The sequence below is a fragment of the Triturus cristatus genome, chromosome 3_2 (genome assembly GCF_964204655.1).
Source record: "Triturus cristatus chromosome 3_2, aTriCri1.1, whole genome shotgun sequence".
In the NCBI taxonomy this organism is placed as follows: Eukaryota; Metazoa; Chordata; class Amphibia; order Caudata; family Salamandridae; genus Triturus; species Triturus cristatus.
Window position 1 is genome coordinate 725903683 of NC_140584.1, and position 18617 is coordinate 725922299.

Below are 18617 nucleotides of genomic sequence, written 5' to 3' on the forward strand. Positions count from 1 at the left end.
ATCTTGACTTTTAAACATTGCAAGAGGAACTTACATTTTCTAGACGCAGAGCATTACCATTATACACTGTGACAGTGGTCACTACACTTCGAAGCCATAATGGCTGCCATATGAGATCTGACCCACCACTGAGCAATTTGTTAAATGAATGGGCATTTCCAGGGGTACTATATCCTTTTTGTACTCATTACTGCTCTCCACACTCTCTACCTCAAAACCGCAACATATAATGTTTTGAGGAGACGTACTTGGAGAAGACATTGCTGAAGCAAAATGGCTTCCTCTTTGGAGATACATTCCGGAATGTTATCCCTCTATATGTTTGAGAGTGTTGTCCCACACCCGATAATCTTGGAGGAAATAAGATATGCCATCATCTTTTAATTTCGAATTTGAGATAAGATGGCTTAACCCTTTCTCCTGCTTTAGCAATACTTACTTGATGACAGCATGAATAGCGCTGCTGTCCCTTAACTGTTGGTCCTCCTGGATTTAGACCTACGATGTTCTGGAGATTCTGTGCTCTCTGGTTCATATTTCCTTTTTGTTTTGAGCAAACAGTTGATTGTATCAGAAGACTTTGGTTGGGGACTCTATTTTGCTGTTCTCATTCAGGAAGCGGTGACTTGTTCTGGAGCTGCTGCCTTTTCTGACAACTTGGGTCAATCGATTTCCCCAAAGAGGTCCATCTCTGATGCTGTTGCTGTTCCCTTCTGTGCTGTCTTTCATTTCCAATTATTTACAGGTTGGACTTGTTACTGCCAGTCTGGCATTAGTACTGAGTTGCTGCCTTTCTTCTGCGTAATATACCCTTACGTTTTCTGCTGCTTCCAAGGTTGTTGTTGTGTTGGCCGTTGTTTGCTCTTTGAGTTCCATTGGTCGTTCTGTACTTTAGGGCATTTGTCTCCTTCAGTACCTTTCACAATTGTCTTGCTCTTTCAGCCATTTACTGGGTCATTCCAACGTTCCTTGTCTTCTCTTTGGGTGCAGCCATTTTTGTGTCTCTTCTTGTGGTTTCTGAGTACTGCCATGGCTTCTCCTAGGGCTTCTATTGCATTTCACCTGACCTTAGTTTCTTTGTTTTGGCAAGGCATTGTGGGTCTGCTCTTTGGGCTGTTGCTCTGTGATTCTTGTTTCACTCACCTTGACTGCTATTACTTTGCCCGGGTGGCCTCTCTTCGATTGTCTGTGTTTGGGTTAATTGCCATTGTTACTGCTTCATATACACTCATATATTAGAACTGGGATCAGGAAGAGCAACATAGTGGTAACAACGTGGTTACTTGCTAGTTTCAGAATTGCTAGTTAATGTATTCATCACCACAAGTAAGTGTTGGCTAATACATTTAAGATGTTTGGAATAGAGATGCACAAAAATCGTTTCACACCTCAATGCAATTTCGTCACACAAATATGGCTGTATGTCAAATTCTGGATGATAGAAACACAATGCTACCAAATATCATGACAAAGAGGATCACATTATCGAGAAGGTAAGTGTGTTCAAACTAGTGGGATTTTGAAATCGGAAAAGGAATTATCCACACTTGAGTGCAATTCTGATTGTGTGGGGCTACAGAAGTTCCAGGACGGAGATATCTGTAAAATGTTGTGAGCGCATAAACGCATATGTTTGTGAGTTTTTAAAAGCCTTTGCAGGAAATTTCCCCTACTGAAAATAGGGAAAGGTTAACACCTGTCAAGATAAAATGGCTATGCGTGTAGGGGAACATGTGTTTCCCTGTGGAGAGGGAAAAGATAACTAAACATAGCAAATGCACATGTACATTATATTTGCACATGCAGGGTAGTATTGATGAGATTACACCTATTTAATTCAGCTACACATTTGTTTAGTCCTTAAATTCTGAGCCTTCTTTGAGAATTCCAAGAAAGTCAACATTTGCTCCAAGCAGAGAGTTAACCCCATGGAAGCAGTTTTCTTATGTTCTCTGTGACCTGTTTTCATTCACTCCCTTTATCATCACATTTTCTTTCCCTACATGTAAACCAAATGGCAATAAGTAATACCTAATTTGCACTGTAATCCAGCCAATGATGATAGCAGCCTTCTGCATTTGCCATTACGATTCTAAATTTGAAATGTTAGATATAAAATGCTTCATATGTACTTAAAGTCCCCCTGTCTGCTCTTCTGGTTTATTTTGTACTACTTATACAATGCTGCAGCAGTATTAGATGACAATTCTGAAAAGCAAAGAAAGGAATCATTTGTTCTGTAGAATCTTGGGATTTTTCCGGCTAGCATTTCAGAATTTCATAATAAATACATTATGTGATTTGAATTATTCAGTACCAAGTGGTATTTACATTATATGCACAAATGGATAGCCACTGTTGCTTCTGATAAGCATGGTCTTTTGTAATAAAAAGTATGATCAAAGGAATGGCAAGTGAAAGGATCAGGAGCAATATTGTAGCAGAGGTTCTGTGAAAAATGATAAATTTCTAGGTGGAGTCAAACTGAAAAGCCCTATTTTGACCTTACAACTACTAACATACAGTACAGCATGGATCAATGGTTCAAGTTATTTCGTTTCACTCAAATCCTGATTAAATCCCTTTATAGTCCATGCCATTGCTGGCAGGAGCTTAAGCCTTAGTGTTCTTCATTTTAGTTTATAACAACTAGTCAGCTTTTCTTTTCCCACTTCATCCTAAAATATCAAGCTATAGATTCAATATAGTTGGCAATATATTCATCCATATATGCATGGTGCAGCCAACTGTTCTCAACACAATGCCTGTCTTTAATGTGGTAACATTCCTGTTCATACTGTGTATCCATACAAAACTGTTACTGAATGGTGCCCGTCGCATGCATTTTTATGTTTTGCTAACACTGTGTTTGTCCTTCAATATAAGAGCATGCCATGCTTGAAATGCATGAACAGCTGTCTCAGATGATAGGTGTGCTTTATTCCTGACTCTAATTTCTGTTCTCTAGTTCTGCTTGATTTCAGAATTGTTTCTTGGCACTTATACTTAAGTCCCAGTAACCCTAACTGGTGTAAAGCCTGACTCCTTGTGTTAAAAGAATTAGCAAAAGAGGGCAGTGATGCTAAATGTGAAATCATAGTGCAAAAAAAGGAAAACTTGAAGGACTTACAATAGGACACTTAGATTGGATTTTCTACTGTGATTTAGTATCAGATAATATTTAGAATAATCCTATAAGGTTTGTTAGTCAAACAATTCACAGTCATGTTGCTCACAATAGTAATGACGATAAGGAGCAGTCCTAGTCAGCAATTTTTAAATCTAACTAATCAAGAATAATTAGTATACAAAATCTTCAATTGTTCTAACCTTACTCAAAAAATCCATAGCTGGCCCTTCAAACCAGCTAACTGTCATCCAGTCTCATAATGTCCTTTGTTGACCAAAAGTTTGGAAAAATTAGTTTTTAACTGTCTCGCCTTATTTCTCACTGCCCAGAATTAAATTAACTAATTTAAATCTGGCTTCAAGCTATACCCTCCACTGAGACTACCATTTGTCACATCTTCAATTTCATCACATAAGCTCAACCACAAGAACTGATAATTTTTTGTCATATTTGCTATTGTTGGCTGTCCTTCTTTCTGCTATCACTGCTCAAACGATTAAAGATCATGCCCCAAATAGTTCTCTTCCTATTTCTCTGAAAGATCCTTCTCCACCTCACAGTGCTCTTCATTCTAACAGAGGTGTCCTTGATCTCTTAGCAGCATTTGAGACAGTGTCCATCCGATGCTTCTCAGCCATTTGTCTCTAATATGTAACTCTGCCACTGCTCTAGCCTGGCTCAAATCTGTTTTGTTAGAAATGTCTTACACTGTTTATCTTCTGCCCTATCGCTCTGCCAATGAACATTTTTTACTGTGAGGTCAATCAGGGCTCTTCACATAGCCGTACACCTTTCAGTAAATATGTTAAGGGCTCCTGTTGTGTAGCTCCCATAAAATAAAAATATTGGTTATCAGTGATCATATCACCCTCTAGTCCTCTAACAAGTAGACTCCTGAGCGTGGTTCACTTCATAATGCATACAAAATGTAGGCCTACTTTTTGACAGTTTTGCTTCACTGACCAAATGAATTGTGATTAATGTACCAATTTTTTCTAAATCTCTATTCTTGGCAAATCGTTTTTCTTTCCCCAGTTGACTGATCACACACTGTTATGCTGTCCCTTTCTTCCTATTTCAAATTATGGCAATGCACTGGGCATCCCATGAACCATGATTCATTGTCTTCAGATCATCCAGAATGCAGCCACTCAGCGCATTTTTAGTCTTCCTGCCCTTAATTTAACTACTGCTCTGTTATGGCCTATACTGGCATCTAATGACAGAGCATTCCATATTAGATGCTTTATGCATTTGCCATGGGACCTTTCATTAGGAGAGTCGCAACTCTTGCACATTAATTTACCCCTTTGTCGTCCATCATATGCTGTACTCTTGGATTCTGCCACCCTAACGCTTTTTCTGTCCTTTAGAAACTTTTGCAACAGTTGTTGGATCTTTGAGGAGCATAAAGAGGGGAAAAGAACGCCACATGTAAAGGGCTTTGGACTGACACCTAATTGCGCAGGCAAGGCACTAGATTATGCAACCAGTCATTACACTGGGGGAAGATGACTTATCTATGAAATATGTTGAGACAAACCCTAACTAGAATAAAGAACATATAGTGCTGTGTATTAAATGTGTGAAAAGATTGCATGCCCCTTGAGGTATCAAGGTGCAGATATTGGGTAGCAGAGGGAAGTGCAGACACCCTGGCCCATCTTTCTTTCTCCCAGAAAATGCAACATGAATCCCTCCGTGTCTTCTTGAAATATTGGGCAGGAGTCGCAGGGGCTCTTCAAATTGGTCCTGCCTCTCCATGGCCAGTGTCAGGTTCCTAACACCTCTCAAGCAAGGAATATCTAAGGACTGTGACAGAGACAGGCAGTCCTTGATACACAATCTGTTTAGGAAAAGAGCCTACTCACCCAGATTCTGCGCTACAATAACAAATGACAAGTCCTTAAAACATCCTCAAGGTACATAAGCCCTAGTGCCCTGTGTGAAATAAACAAGGAGGTGGATGGTGGTAAACCCAAAAGGTGTTTTGTATATATTTATTTTCAGTAGTCTGTAATGGCATTAACGCCTGAGAGCCCCATGCCCCTGTGCCGTAGGTGGCCATGGCCATATCAGCACATTTAGCACGATAAATGACCAACATGTGAGTAAGTGATCTTTTGCCCACTTTTCCAGCAAAGGAGAAAACTGCATTAATACTCCTTGCAATCTGGTAATTTCTGTTACCTTTTTGTGGCGTCCAGGAACTGCTGCCATTAAAGGTTACCCCCAAATAGTTAAAGTTAGCCACATCCTTAAGAGGGGCTGTCTGGAGATTAAAAACTGGCCTCGGGTCAAACCTATGACCGCAGGACATTACTAAAATATTACTAGTGTTACTCTTTATATCTAGCCCCTCCATAAAGGAGGCAAAGGTGTTCAGGAGATGCAGCAGAGCTACCGGTATACAACCCATGATGACTGCATTGTCTGCGTACAATAGAAAGACTTTAGCATTAACCATGGTTGAAATGTAGATGGCCAACCCCCCTTTTGAGTGCCCAGAGAGGTATGAAGTGCTGGTAGATGGAATTTGCTAACCCCATTGATATGGGCAGGCAGGATAGACCATGATCCTGTAGGCATAAAATCAAGTTGGAACTCACAAACTCAGTCCACGAGTGGTCCTAGATTTTCCTTTTAATTCTGGCCACATTCCACACTAACAAGGAACATTTGTGGGGATGGGCGCCTCCACTGTCAGGCCATTCCACACCTTCATCTTGTGTTGTATCCAAGGCCAAACAATCAGGAAGTCTGTAAGGTGTGGTAAGAATTTCCAAGCCCTGCACACCATATACTAATTTGGGGCCCAATTCACAAACAGCCCCCGGAGTTGTGGCAGAGACTCTGCACTCGGGGCAGAATCTCTGCACTACAGTTTTTCATAGCGGAGATTCCGCCCATGTGCAGAGCCTCTGCCACGACTGTGGAGGCTCTTTGTGAATCGTGCCCTTGTTCTCCTGAGGTGAGTAAGAAGGTGTAGGAAAAGCACGTTGGAATCCAGTGGCTGTATTTGAGATGGGACATGAAGGTCCACCTGACCCATAATTCACTAGGAAGGGCCTTTTTCGAGCTCCATATTTAATTCATTGGCTGCTGGTCGCCAGAGGCAGGCTACAACTTCAGATTGTCTCAGGTAGGTGCACTTCAATGACATGAGACAGTAAAACTGATCATGAGCACATAACAAAATTCTTTGACCAAATAAGTACCCCAACACTCTCAGGATAGCATTGTAAAGGAGTAAGGTGACTGTTTTAATGGAATTTTCTCACTATATGATAATCAAGCCAAGATTATCCGATGACAGGTACGAAGAATGAATTAGGCAAATCCAACCACTTTTTGCACAGTTGACTAGTACATGATGGTCGACGATTACATGTACAAATCACATTTTGTCACTTCCCCCACATGCTGTTATATTTTCAAACCATACTAGAAATTTCACACAATGGGCGATCACCCATTTTCTATGTAAAAAACAATTTTGTGTGTAAAGCTGCACTCCTTTTAGTGCCTGTGAACTCTGTATTTTTGATGTGCTGTTCAGTGAAGACCATTTGTTAAAGCGACTTGTACAAATATTTACACTTTGTTACTAATATTGACATGTTTTTAATATCACAACACTTCTGAACAAAGCAGCTGAAGACAAGCCACTATTTATTTCACTCACTGTCACTTGTTTTTGCCTTTGCTAACTATTTTCTTAATTCATCCTAACACTGTAAATTGTATTTTTTTCATACACAACATTTCCTAATTCACCCAAACAATGTCAATCAGGCAAACCCTATTTTCATCATGAGTTTGCTATTGTGTGACAATGTCAGTCATGCACAGTACCATTTTACCAATCTCTCAGCCGGATATTTAACTATGACCAAAGAGATGGTAACTAACTGTCTCATATTCACTCACATGCATTGACGACACATTTGCAAACATTTTTCCCTTCTACCCTCCTATTTTGCTGAATTTGTTGTTGTTGATCTCAGGACTCTGCACTTTACCACTGCTAATCAGTACTGAAGAACTTGTGCTCACTCTCTAAAACACAGTAAAATTGGCTTACACCTGATTGGCCTATTTAATTTACTTGTAAGTCCCTAGTAAAATGGTATACCATATACTTAGGGCTGGCAAATTAAATGCTGCTAGTGGGCCTTCAGCACTTATTGTGCCACCCACTTAAGTAGCCCCTTAAGGTAGGAAAGTCATGTTTGCTGCCTGAGAATTGTAATGTAAAACCCTCTTTAATGGTGAAGTCCGATTTTACTTCACAATTCTGAAAATGTCTCTTGTAGAAAGTTGCATTTTCTTGTCCAAAGCATTTGGGGCCCACAGCCTGTTTCCTGGGTCACAAGACTAGGTGTAGATGGTTTTTGTGTATTCCTCCCAGACATTATCACAAAGGAGGGTCTGGTTGTTGGCAGGATTGTCCATCTCAAACTTGATAGGGGGGCAGAGCTGGCACCTACCACACAGGCAATTCAAAAGCACTGGCTCAGCTCACACACAAAGGACTTCACACTAACCTATTGCACCCCCAGACAGTCTGGGATCAGGACAGGGACGCAGGAAATTCCAGACACCTCTGTAGGGGGAAAACTCCAGAAGCTTCTCATACTAAGTGTGCACCAGTTATAAAAATGAGACCGTCAGACCCCCACTTCAGTCCACTTGAGGACCTGTAGATACTACAGAAGAAGGACGTCCTACTGCCCTAGTGCTTGAGGCCTGCCCTGGTGGCTGAGAAGGAAGACTGGACCTACTCCCTTCATCCTAAGCTGAAGTGACTCCAAGGGTGAACTGATTGACTTCCTCTTCTGACCTAAAGGGACACAACAAGCTCCAGAAACCCCTCTGCAACTGCCCAGCTAACCTGCTGCAACTGGGCATGCCTGGATCTGCAACTGGATCTGCCTAAACCTGCTGGCCTCCGATTGAGTGAGTTTTAATCCTCAAGAGGTGTCTCCAAAGTCCTAGACCTTTGTTGTAGCACCAGTTGAGCTCCTGCTTGTAGAAAATGAGGAATCTTGAAGATTTGGGCTCTTTGTGACTGGGAACAGGCCTGTGGGTGCCAAGATCTTGCCACCCGTGCAGATCGCCAAATCGAAGCTCCGATGAACCCACTCTTCTCACTACATCGACCACCAGTGACGCCCAGCAATCAACAGATTGGGTTGATCACCAACGCAAAGCTCAAGCAGTGACCATCTGCAGTGCCCGACAAGATCTTTGCACTACAGCGATTACCCTCTGTGACACCCGCCCTGCTCTTCGCACTACAGGGACAACCATCCACAACAATTCCTTCTCCTCGCAGTCTTCTCAATACAAACTGGATTCTTCATGCTAGACTTTAGAAGGTAACTTTTTCAGCGTGACTAACCTGGTTCCTGTATCTGGCCTACACTACAAATCATTTGGACTGAACTTGTGACTTTCACTTGCACATCCACATAATCACAAGTGGAGATTTGTGGCTGTATGCTCTATAGTCACTTGAAATCTTTTAAATTGCATATCTCCAGTTCTACTGATTGGATATTTATAATTTCTGTGTCAAATGATTTATTAAATTGTACTCAATTGGTGTGGGATCTTTCTTGTGTTTTTGTGTGTTTTTCCCAAGCTACCAGAGAGTTAAGCACAGATTAATATAGTGCCTCTTTGTGGTTTGCCCTGACAAGGGTTGTGGCTGTTGTTTGAGAAGTGTTTCCCCCACCTCAACCAAGAACTCTGTTTCACACATTAGTGCTCAGTGGTAGGATTTGGTACTTCAATCAATTGGTGTTTTTTAAACCTGACTACTCACCTGTGAAAGTCTCAAGGCGCTGGGGGTGGGAGGAGCTGTAGGTTGTGATGGGCACTGAGGTTCAGTCAAAGAGCCAGGTATTTAGATCCTTCCTGAATTGGGTCAGCGACGGGGATAGCCTGATGTGGAGACGCAGGGTGTTCCAGGTTTTGGTGGCAAGGTAGGAGAAGGATTTTCTTCTGGTCCAAGTCTTGTGGATCCAAGGAACAGGGGCAAGGGCCAGTTTGGCAGTGCGGAGATGTCTGGTGGATACGTGGAACGATATGCAGTGATTCAGGTATGCTGGCCCAGCATTGTGGAGGGCATTGTAGGCGTTTGTGAGGAGCTTGAACGTGACTCTTTTGTTGACTGGGAGCCAGTGGAGTTCTCGCAGGTGTTCAGAGATGTGGCTGCAGTGGGGGATGTTGAGGACCAGTCTGCCTGCGGCGTTCTGAACGTTCTGTAGTTTCCTGAGGAGTTTCTGGGTGAATCCTGCATAGTGTGCATTACAGTAGTCAAGTCTGATGCTGAGGAGTGAGCGGGTGAATGTCTTTCTGGTCTCAGCGGGGATCTATCTGAAGGTCTTTCAAAGCAGGCAAAGAGTGTGGAAACATGATGAGGAGATGACGTTGATCTGGTGGGTCATCATGAGTGAGGAGTCAAGTATGATGCTGATGTTTCATGCGTGGGCGCAGTATGAGAGACAGTTGCCTCAGCTCAACTCAGACAAGACCAAAGTCCTCATCCCGGGACACAACACCTCCGCTTAGGAATACTCAATGGTGGCCCACCATGTTAGGAACCCCCCCCACACCTACAGACCACACACTAAACCTCTGCATCATACTGGACTTCTCAGTCACAATGAGCCACTCTTTGCCTGCTTCAAAAACCTTTCAGATGGATCCTCACTGAGGCCAGAAAGACGGTCAACCACACACTCATCAGCAGACGACTACGGCAACGCACTCTACGCAAGTTCGTGCTTGTGTTTATGCAGCACTATACTGTGATTAGTGTAACACTAAAATCACAAATAAATAATTTAAACTCAGAGTAGACCTCTTTTAATATTCACTTTATTTTTTAATTAGCTATTTTTTGCTATTTTTCTTACTTTTCCACATGTAAGTTTTTTCCACCTCCTTTTTGCCTAAAATGGAGATGGAGCTGCTCATGCCACCCAGCCTGTTAGGTCTCGCCTATGCAGCGCGCATGTGCTGCATAGGAAAAAAGACCTTTTGCAATTGATTCAATTTTCGCCCTTAAAACGTGCACGCGTTCCATTACGTTCAATGGCAACACTTGCACGTTTGGCGATTTCCTTACGCGAGCGAGCTTTGACAACCTATGTTTGTAATTAACTTGCAAACACCTGGTGCCCCTGGCTCGCTCCCGCAAGGGAAACGCTTTGTGTGTCTCCCATTTTCCCCCGCTTGTGAGCGCGAGCACTTGTTTTTTTAGACACTAACTCTCTCTCGCTCGAAAACATGTTTTTTGCAAATGTGTATCAATAAACACGTATTTCCACATGTATTATTACAATGTAAAGGTCATTTGTCACGTTATTCCTGTAATGGAACATAAGTAACTTGAAACCTCGCTCAAACACACTGTGTTTAACCACAGTCAACAAAGACGTCTATCAAAATAAACGCCATACTCATTTTCCACCAGCCAGCAATCAACAGGTCATGAATCTTCCTGGAGATCTGCCATTAAATGCACTTTACCAGCTTGTTCCGGGATTGAAAACAATATGCATTGATGTGAGGGTGAAATAGACGCCGTGCTTATTGTATTTGAATTTGATACCAGCGCAATTACCGATCAAAGGGAAAGGACATGAGGAGGAACTTGCCAAACAGAGCGCAGTTCAGAGGCAAAAGGAGACTCCACTTTTCACTGACACTGCTTTAAAACATGACCCTGTGGTCTGTAGGTGGTAATGAAATCCAACTTTTACATGATCAAAATAAAAACATAAATCCGGTTTATAAAGCAAAGCAGTATGCTCAAGATGTTCACTTTTTCTGATGGAAAAGCTGAATATATTAAACAAGTTTTTTGAACTGTCAACGAGCTAACTTGTAACTTTTTCAGTTCTTTAAACATGCCAGAAAAAATACAGTTGCGGGTTCATATCAGCTCTTTACATTGAGGTACATTTTAAAAACATTTTGAAAGTCACTTTAAATAAACATGTTCATCACAAAAGAGCTGCTCCTAACACTAGGAGCAGCTCTTTTGTGATGAACATTTAATATTGGAGGCTGCTGCTCCTAGAACCCCACGCCTCTAGTTCCCCCCTCCACACATCTTGTGGAGTTTTCTTGTGATTGAACTTTAAATAAACAAACATTGGCATAGCCAATAGGTCTCGCCTTTGGGACCTTGTAAGTAAAAAAAAAAAACTGAAGTGTAAGACTTCACGTTTACATTTACTGCATCCGAAATACGAAGTAAATGTAAATGTAAAGTCTTATATTTCAGTTTTTTTTTTACTTACATGGTCCCAAAGGCAAGACCTATTGGCTATGCCAATGCTTGTTTTTTTATGCTACTGCGATTACCATCCACGACACTCTCCCTGCCTAAACAGGCTTGAAATAATCACAAGACCTTTTTTTCTCACAACATTCTCACCGACTGTATACAGTGTGCTCAGGGCTTGGATATTCGGTGGCTGACTTATGTTAAACATACTTTTGTTACTCTGGACAAATCTAGTTTGTTTGGTACTCCTGCATCTGTATGTAAGGCTAATAAGACCATTGTGAAGCTATTGTTTCTGGATAAATGTTGTACTGAACTGGAGCATCTACAAATTAGCAAATCACTTGTATTTAACTATTCCGTTTTGATAAATGCTGTTCTAGAGCCTTATTTAACATATGTGACCAATAATTGGGAAAGAGTTCTACTGTTAAAACTCAGGGAGGGTATTACATCTCCTATGTTGTGATTTCCCCTGATAAGAAATGCGCCTATCAAAATGTTTTCACCTGATATTTTGCACATTGTATAAACCTTTTAGAATATGTTATCTATTACTTCTTTGTAAATCTTACAATTTTAAACAATGTAGAGTCGCCTTTAGGTTTCTTCAATCATTGCCAAGTAGCGATGTCTTTTTTAGAGTGATCAGTTTTCTTAAGGCAGCTGTGTTTTATTGGATAAGTCTTGATCTCTAGTTAACGTATTTTCATATTGCTACTAATGATTGCCATATGTATGTTTTTAGAATTCCTTTATTTTTATCTTTTGTGATTGTCTTTGACATTCTAATAAAGAGAGGTTTGACTTTGACTACTGAATAGTACACCTTCTGGACCAAGATCTAGCTTTCTACCAAATTTGGTGTAAAGTTGTTCAGCCTTTTGGGCTGTAGCTGTGTCTCAATTTCCTATGGAAAAATGAATGAGAAAACGCATTTGGGAGCCTCACTTTTTCTTGGCCCCTGCTTGATGGATCACCTCAAAAGTTTCCAGGTAGAAGCTGAGGTGAAAGATAATTTTTTGGAAAGTTTCATAAAGATTTGTCAAAAGGTGCCAAAGTTATTTCCTATGGAAACACAATCCTTACTATATACATATGTATATTTATATAACTACATATGCGTAATACATTGATTTACTTCCACATTTAATTTTTTACTTGCTCAATACCCTCAAAGGTGTCTCTTGGTACGGTGCTTGTTGGAACTTATAAAAAAAAAAAAATCCTGAGGTTTTTTAAAGCCTTGCAAAGATTGGGCTTGGCGAAGTTCAGTAGGCACTGGATTCCAAAGCTAATGGCCATAGGTGGAAAAGGCCCTGCCTTGCCTTGAGTTCAGTTTATAGCAAGGGGATATCAGGTGCTCGCAATATAGGCTCCTGAGGTTACTGGTTGGGATGAACGTTTTGATTCTATTAACTAGAGAAGCAGGTGAAGTTTGTGTCATCACTGACATGTGAAGCTGACAATGTTAAACTGTATTTGTTGACACCCTGGGAGGTGGCTCAGAGGTCTCTAGCTGCATAGATGTTGTCCCTTTTATGTGAACACTAAGTCATACAGATGTATTTCAGTCTTTCTGGAGTACAAATTTGATAAACATATAACACAGATTTGATAAACCGGGACCTCTGCATGAAAGTTGATGGCACCAAAAACTAGACTTCTATGCTCTAAGCAGAAGTAAGACGAGGTGCATTAATTGGGGCAGTTCATAGAAAGAGCTATGCATCATTGTTTTGATGTGGGCATTAATATTTTTTCACTTATATTTAGGAAAATAATTTCCAAAGAGTTTAGACGTGGGAAGAGAAGTTACCCTAAACCATTCTTGATTAGCTCGGTCTTTGAGCCGTTCAACTGAGCTCTTCACTAGCAGTTATCTGCAGCCATCCACCTATTGATATTATTCCTGAAGTTCTGTTGCATTTTCATCACAACGGGCTCATTGGGTAACAGCAACATTTCAGTGTGGAGTCACCATCCTCTTTGGAATTTAAAATTGAGTTATAATATTTCCTTACATAATGATGGCTATGAAAGTTTTCTAATCCTCTAAATAAGCATCATCACCTTCTTCAAAGTGTGATTACTGGTGAGAATGCAGTTAGGTGTGTATTCAACAGATATGGATCCCGGCTGAAGGACCCTAGAAAGGGAGGTAAACTGGCTGTCATTGGTCCTCCCAGTAACAGCACCTACATATAGGTAACGAAAAAAAACACACAAAAAACAACAGTCCATGTATGCTTCATGTCCATATTATTGATGTTTTTTTAACTTGGAAAAAAGGCAATCAGGAGGTGTTGGCATTAGTCCTAGCCATTGGATTGGCTCAGACAATCTGAGCCTTCACTACAGGGTATTCCCAAGAATTAGTATTAGAAAATCTAACCATGCTCCTGTTATCAACTTCAGAAATATGGTGGGCTTTGTCAGATCTATAGGGAGTTGAATGTGTGATCTTCTCATTATGCACACACAGATAGCAGCGACAGACATTTAACTCACTGTACTATCCTACAGGATTCTGCTTTAATATACGTGTTTTTCTGCATGGCACTAATACCACATTCTTCTACCAGACCTATGGACTCATTACAAGTCCATTTCTCATCCTGATTCACTCAGAAACGTGAATTTCTGCTCAAATTTAAATTGCACATTTTGCAGGGAAAAAAAGGCACATTTGGCCATTCCCAGCCTTTAAAATGTCACTAGGAAAAACCAGTCGAAACGAGAAAAGTGTCTGAAATGGGTGAAAACCTTCATAAATCAGTCCTCAAATAGAGATTCATTTGTATATCCCTCATTTAAAGGGTTCAAAACTGTAAACGGGAGAGAATTCTGCACCTAGTAATCACCACACCCTGTGTATCAGCAATTCAACATCCTTAAGAAGGATTCAGTGCCAAAGGTTTACAGCTATTTTCATAAATTCCATGAAAGCCTTTAGCATTGCTGTGCAGCTGCGGGCAGACATTTACGCATGGGGAAGCCAGCCTGAATGGAACATGTCCAGATTAGATCCATTCAGTTTCTTCAACAACCACAGCCATCCTTGTAACTTGTAACATGGAACAGTAACAGTGTGGAACGTATCAGTGCCTCATCAATGCGTATGGAATGAGTTCATACATGTGAATACAAATTGTATTTTCTTCTTGTTGCAGATGCGGGATCGGGATCTGGGGATGGAGGTAGGAGACATTTTAATAGCTCAGCTTAAACCAATGTGGTTTGTTATCTGTGTGCGTTATGATTATGCCTCTGTATCTCTTCAACGTACCGATGAGCTCTCTCTGACAATAGCGAATAGTAATTTTACGAGGCTGCCAGGAAATTCCATAAGACACTATTATTTGAAAAAGAAAATCGTTTTGTTATTCTAGACTTGGGTTTATCACCATATCCTCGGGGAAAACATTCCCAGTGTTTGAATGTACAAATGTCTGTTCAAATATACCATCGGGTAGGTGTTTAGCACAAAGTGAGCAGTCAGTGGAATAATTTGGTAATTTTCCATAAAATGCAAATGTGAGGTAACCCTTTTTTAATGACAGGCTGAATGCTAGGGTTCCTCCATAAGACCTGATCGGTTAAGCTGATGTCTGCAGAACTGCAAGAGGTCTTCTGCTATTTCTCCAGTCTAATAATGTCATTAATTCTTTATTTAGTCAATGCTGTATTCAGCTTATTTTATTGGCCAGTTGTATAGTATTTGATATATTTATCTTGGAATCAGTTTTCTGGTGGTTTCTGGAAGAGGAAGAAGCATTTAACAAAACTGGCCTTTTTCCTTGTTTGCGATTTAATATTGGAGGGTGAAAAGGATACATGTGGTGGGTGTATATTTTATAGATTGCGTTTTTTGCATACATATGGCAAACGAAGATGAACCGTCACTAAACGTTACGATATTAGAATTCCCCGAGCGCATCTGTCCTTCGGTGCCCCTATCTATGCAAGTGACACCAAAACACTGTGAGAAAGATAAGTGCGCGTCCCATTCTTTTCCTTGGCTGGATCATCTTTTTAATTGGATGAATCAATCTATTTTAATTGGGACGGAAAGCACACTTAGACGCCTCTGATCTTAAATAACGCACAGAGCTCTGCCTCACCATCAACAGAAAAAGACAAGCCCTTATTTGAGTGAAATAGTGCAAGAAGCTGTGGGGAACATGTGCGTCATTTATGCAATACCTTTCCCCTACAGCTAAATAAAAAAACATTCTCAAAATCGTATTTTTTGTCGCCAACACTGTTTGAAGTAATTGACATGGCCACACAATACTACGCTATGCCATAAGTTTGCTCTCTGAGAGTGTTTCAGTTAATATGAACTTTTCTCTTCTTTACGCTGTAGTGCTCTGCCTGTTCAAGTAACCTGGTTTGTTTTGCCAAATGTATTGTAATGATGTGTTTATTGACGCTCGAAGTCCATTTTGTGTTCATAAAGTGTATTGTGTACGTCTTATTAAATAGAATGTTTCTTATTTGATTCCATGTAACTTTTATTTCTGTGTCATTATTTGTTAAAACGAACTGTGAGCATTGGGCATTTCAAGAGATCTGTTGGACTTTTTATTTTAATCTTTGGCTACCGTATTAGATGTACTCGAATTTTACTAAAGGCATTGCATAATTTTTGAAAGAACGCTGCATTTAAAAAAAAAATCTAAGAATCTTGTTACAAATTGTAGTTTTAGTGGGTTTAGAAAAGTACTCTATTTACACTTGTCTGTTTTCAGGCCTAGTCTTGATTTGTCAGAGTTCTGCATTTAATTTTAGAATGACTCCCTCGTCACTACTACTACTTCCAGGTCTATTTACTTACTTTAGGTCCTAAAGAGCCTCTAAGTACCACCCTTCTTAGGGAAGAAGAGGACACTGGTGAAACATTAGGGTGAATGAAACTATTTTTGTATAAAAACCACAGAAGCAAACTATAGATCTAAGTGAAGAGGGGTACTAGTAGCTATTCAGAACAGTGTCTAAGAAGGATTCTGTATTAAGAACAAATGAGATGTTTACAAGATACCACAAGTGTATCCTAAACATAATGAATGTGAAAAGCAACCATACATCTATATAGAAGGAGAAAAGAACATGACCATGTATAACAATTAGACAGAGGCGAATTTAAATAAACAATTACCGCAGGACATAGTATAATTAAGAACTGAGCAGTAGGAAAATGAATTAAACATGTGTTCAGTGTGCAAAGTAAACACACACTGCCAATATGAAAGTGGCAGAAAAAGTGATCCCACATCAGAAAGAAAACAGTGATAGACTCAATACAATATAAATGTGCCTGGCCGTAAGCCATAATATGGGATTTGCTGAAGTTGGCGACTAGCTCCAATTTCCCCATGCAAGATACAAAAGACCTTACAAGTTTGCGAAGAGCATTTGGTGTACAGGCCAAAAAACACACGCAATCAGCATATAATACTGCTGGAATGTGGGTCTTCCCCATCACCAGAACATCAACAGAGACATTGCCTAAACAGGAGATAAGGTCATGGATATATAAGAGTAAATAAAAATGGGGCCAGGATACAACCCTGGCGTACCCCTGGAGATAAATCAAAAGAGTTAGTAAGTTCACCCATAATACCATGACAAACTCTGGCTGACAATTTAACATGAAGAGTATGTAGAAAGCTTACCAAAGAAACTCCAACCTCTATATCCATCAAGAGTAGCCACAACTTGGTTTGATTGGCACAATCAAATGCAGTTGACAGGTCTATAAAGCCGAGGTACAGTGGGAAGCGCCTAGCAAAGATATACTTGCCCAAAAGAGAATTTCTTTCAACCTGAATTTAAGGCGAGAAAACACAACCCTGCCTAATATCTTTACTGTGCTATCGCTCAGTGAAAAGATGATTATTGGATGTTCATAGCTTAAGCCTACTAAGCATCGCTAAGGGTGTTCCAGTTTGATATAGATTATAGTTATCATGATATCTTTTACCTATTTCTCAGGCAACGTTTTCTACTTCGCCAATGCTTGTTTTAGTTTATGATTTTTCTAATAGGAAAGGATTAAACAGCCCTACAATAAAGCTAATTCATTTCTCTATTAACATTATGCAGTCTTCTGGTGGCCTTCAGATGGTTCAATATAAATTGTTAGTATATAGTTGTTTCTGCTAGGAGGCACACTTCTCTACAACTAGCAAATTATTTGAGGTTATCAAAGCAAATTAATTTTAATAGCATACCAATGCCATCATTTTCCGTTATTCAAATGTATGAGGGATGTGCCAAAAATACCTCAGACATGATTCTGTGAAAAAAATGATGTTCTAAAATCAATGAAAACAGTGTTCACTGACCTCAGTGCACGCAGAGGTCTTACAAGGTTGCATGCAATTTAGGTTCTTGATGAGGTCATAGTGTACACAAAGAATTCTTATTTGTTTTACAACAATGAAAAACAGTTCCACTTATACGCTTCCTCTAGTCTCTTGCCAAGACTATAATTCAGTCACATTTCCATATAGGGGTTTAAAGTCTGTCATTCTTCTCCACGGGTCCACTTATCACTTGTTACAACATTCAGAGAAACGCAAGAATTGAATGCTATGAATGTAAAATAACTTCAATCAGGTCGAGTTACTAGGCCTAAAACAAACCCCGCTCGTTTTGGTCGATTTTTAACGTATGCACATTTGTGAGTTAACTTTGTTTATTGGATATCTGCCTTAATATTAGTTTTTCCCTTTTGCATTGGGATATAACTGTTTCCAAAACCCCCATGTCCATGATGTGGAGTAAATTGATCTTTGAGTTTGAACGATAGCGGTTTTAGTCAAACTGGATTTTTGGGTTGCTGTCTGAGTTTGCAGCCAGATGGAGGTTCTTCAAAAAGACAGCCATACTGCTACCATATTTCTAAATACCCCAAAGCGCATACCACAAAGATATGTGCTGTTGCGGGTGCACTGCTGGAATAGTTGCTGTTGCAGGAATGCCTAAATAAACTAGCTGGATCTCAGTTTATTTGTTATATAAACTAGTCTTATACATCCGATATTCAGGTATGCTGAGCAATTCTAGGGATCCCTTCCGATAAGGTCTGGACTCTGTCTTCCTCTCTCCTTGTTCACATTGATTGGGTATATGTTCATGTAAGAATCTGTGAATATATTGGCATTGCAGAGCTCA

At 40.2% G+C, this 18617-nt stretch overlaps 1 protein-coding gene across 1 annotated transcript in view; it reads left to right on the forward strand.

Moving 5' to 3' along the window:
* The window catches only part of TMEFF2 (transmembrane protein with EGF like and two follistatin like domains 2), an 826595-nt gene that overhangs the window by 78961 nt on the left and 729017 nt on the right, over window positions 1-18617 (forward strand). The window contains exon 4 of the mRNA XM_085648776.1: window positions 14609-14635. Coding sequence (XP_085504902.1) covers window positions 14609-14635 — 27 coding nt within the window. The remainder of the gene's footprint in view (window positions 1-14608; window positions 14636-18617) is intronic.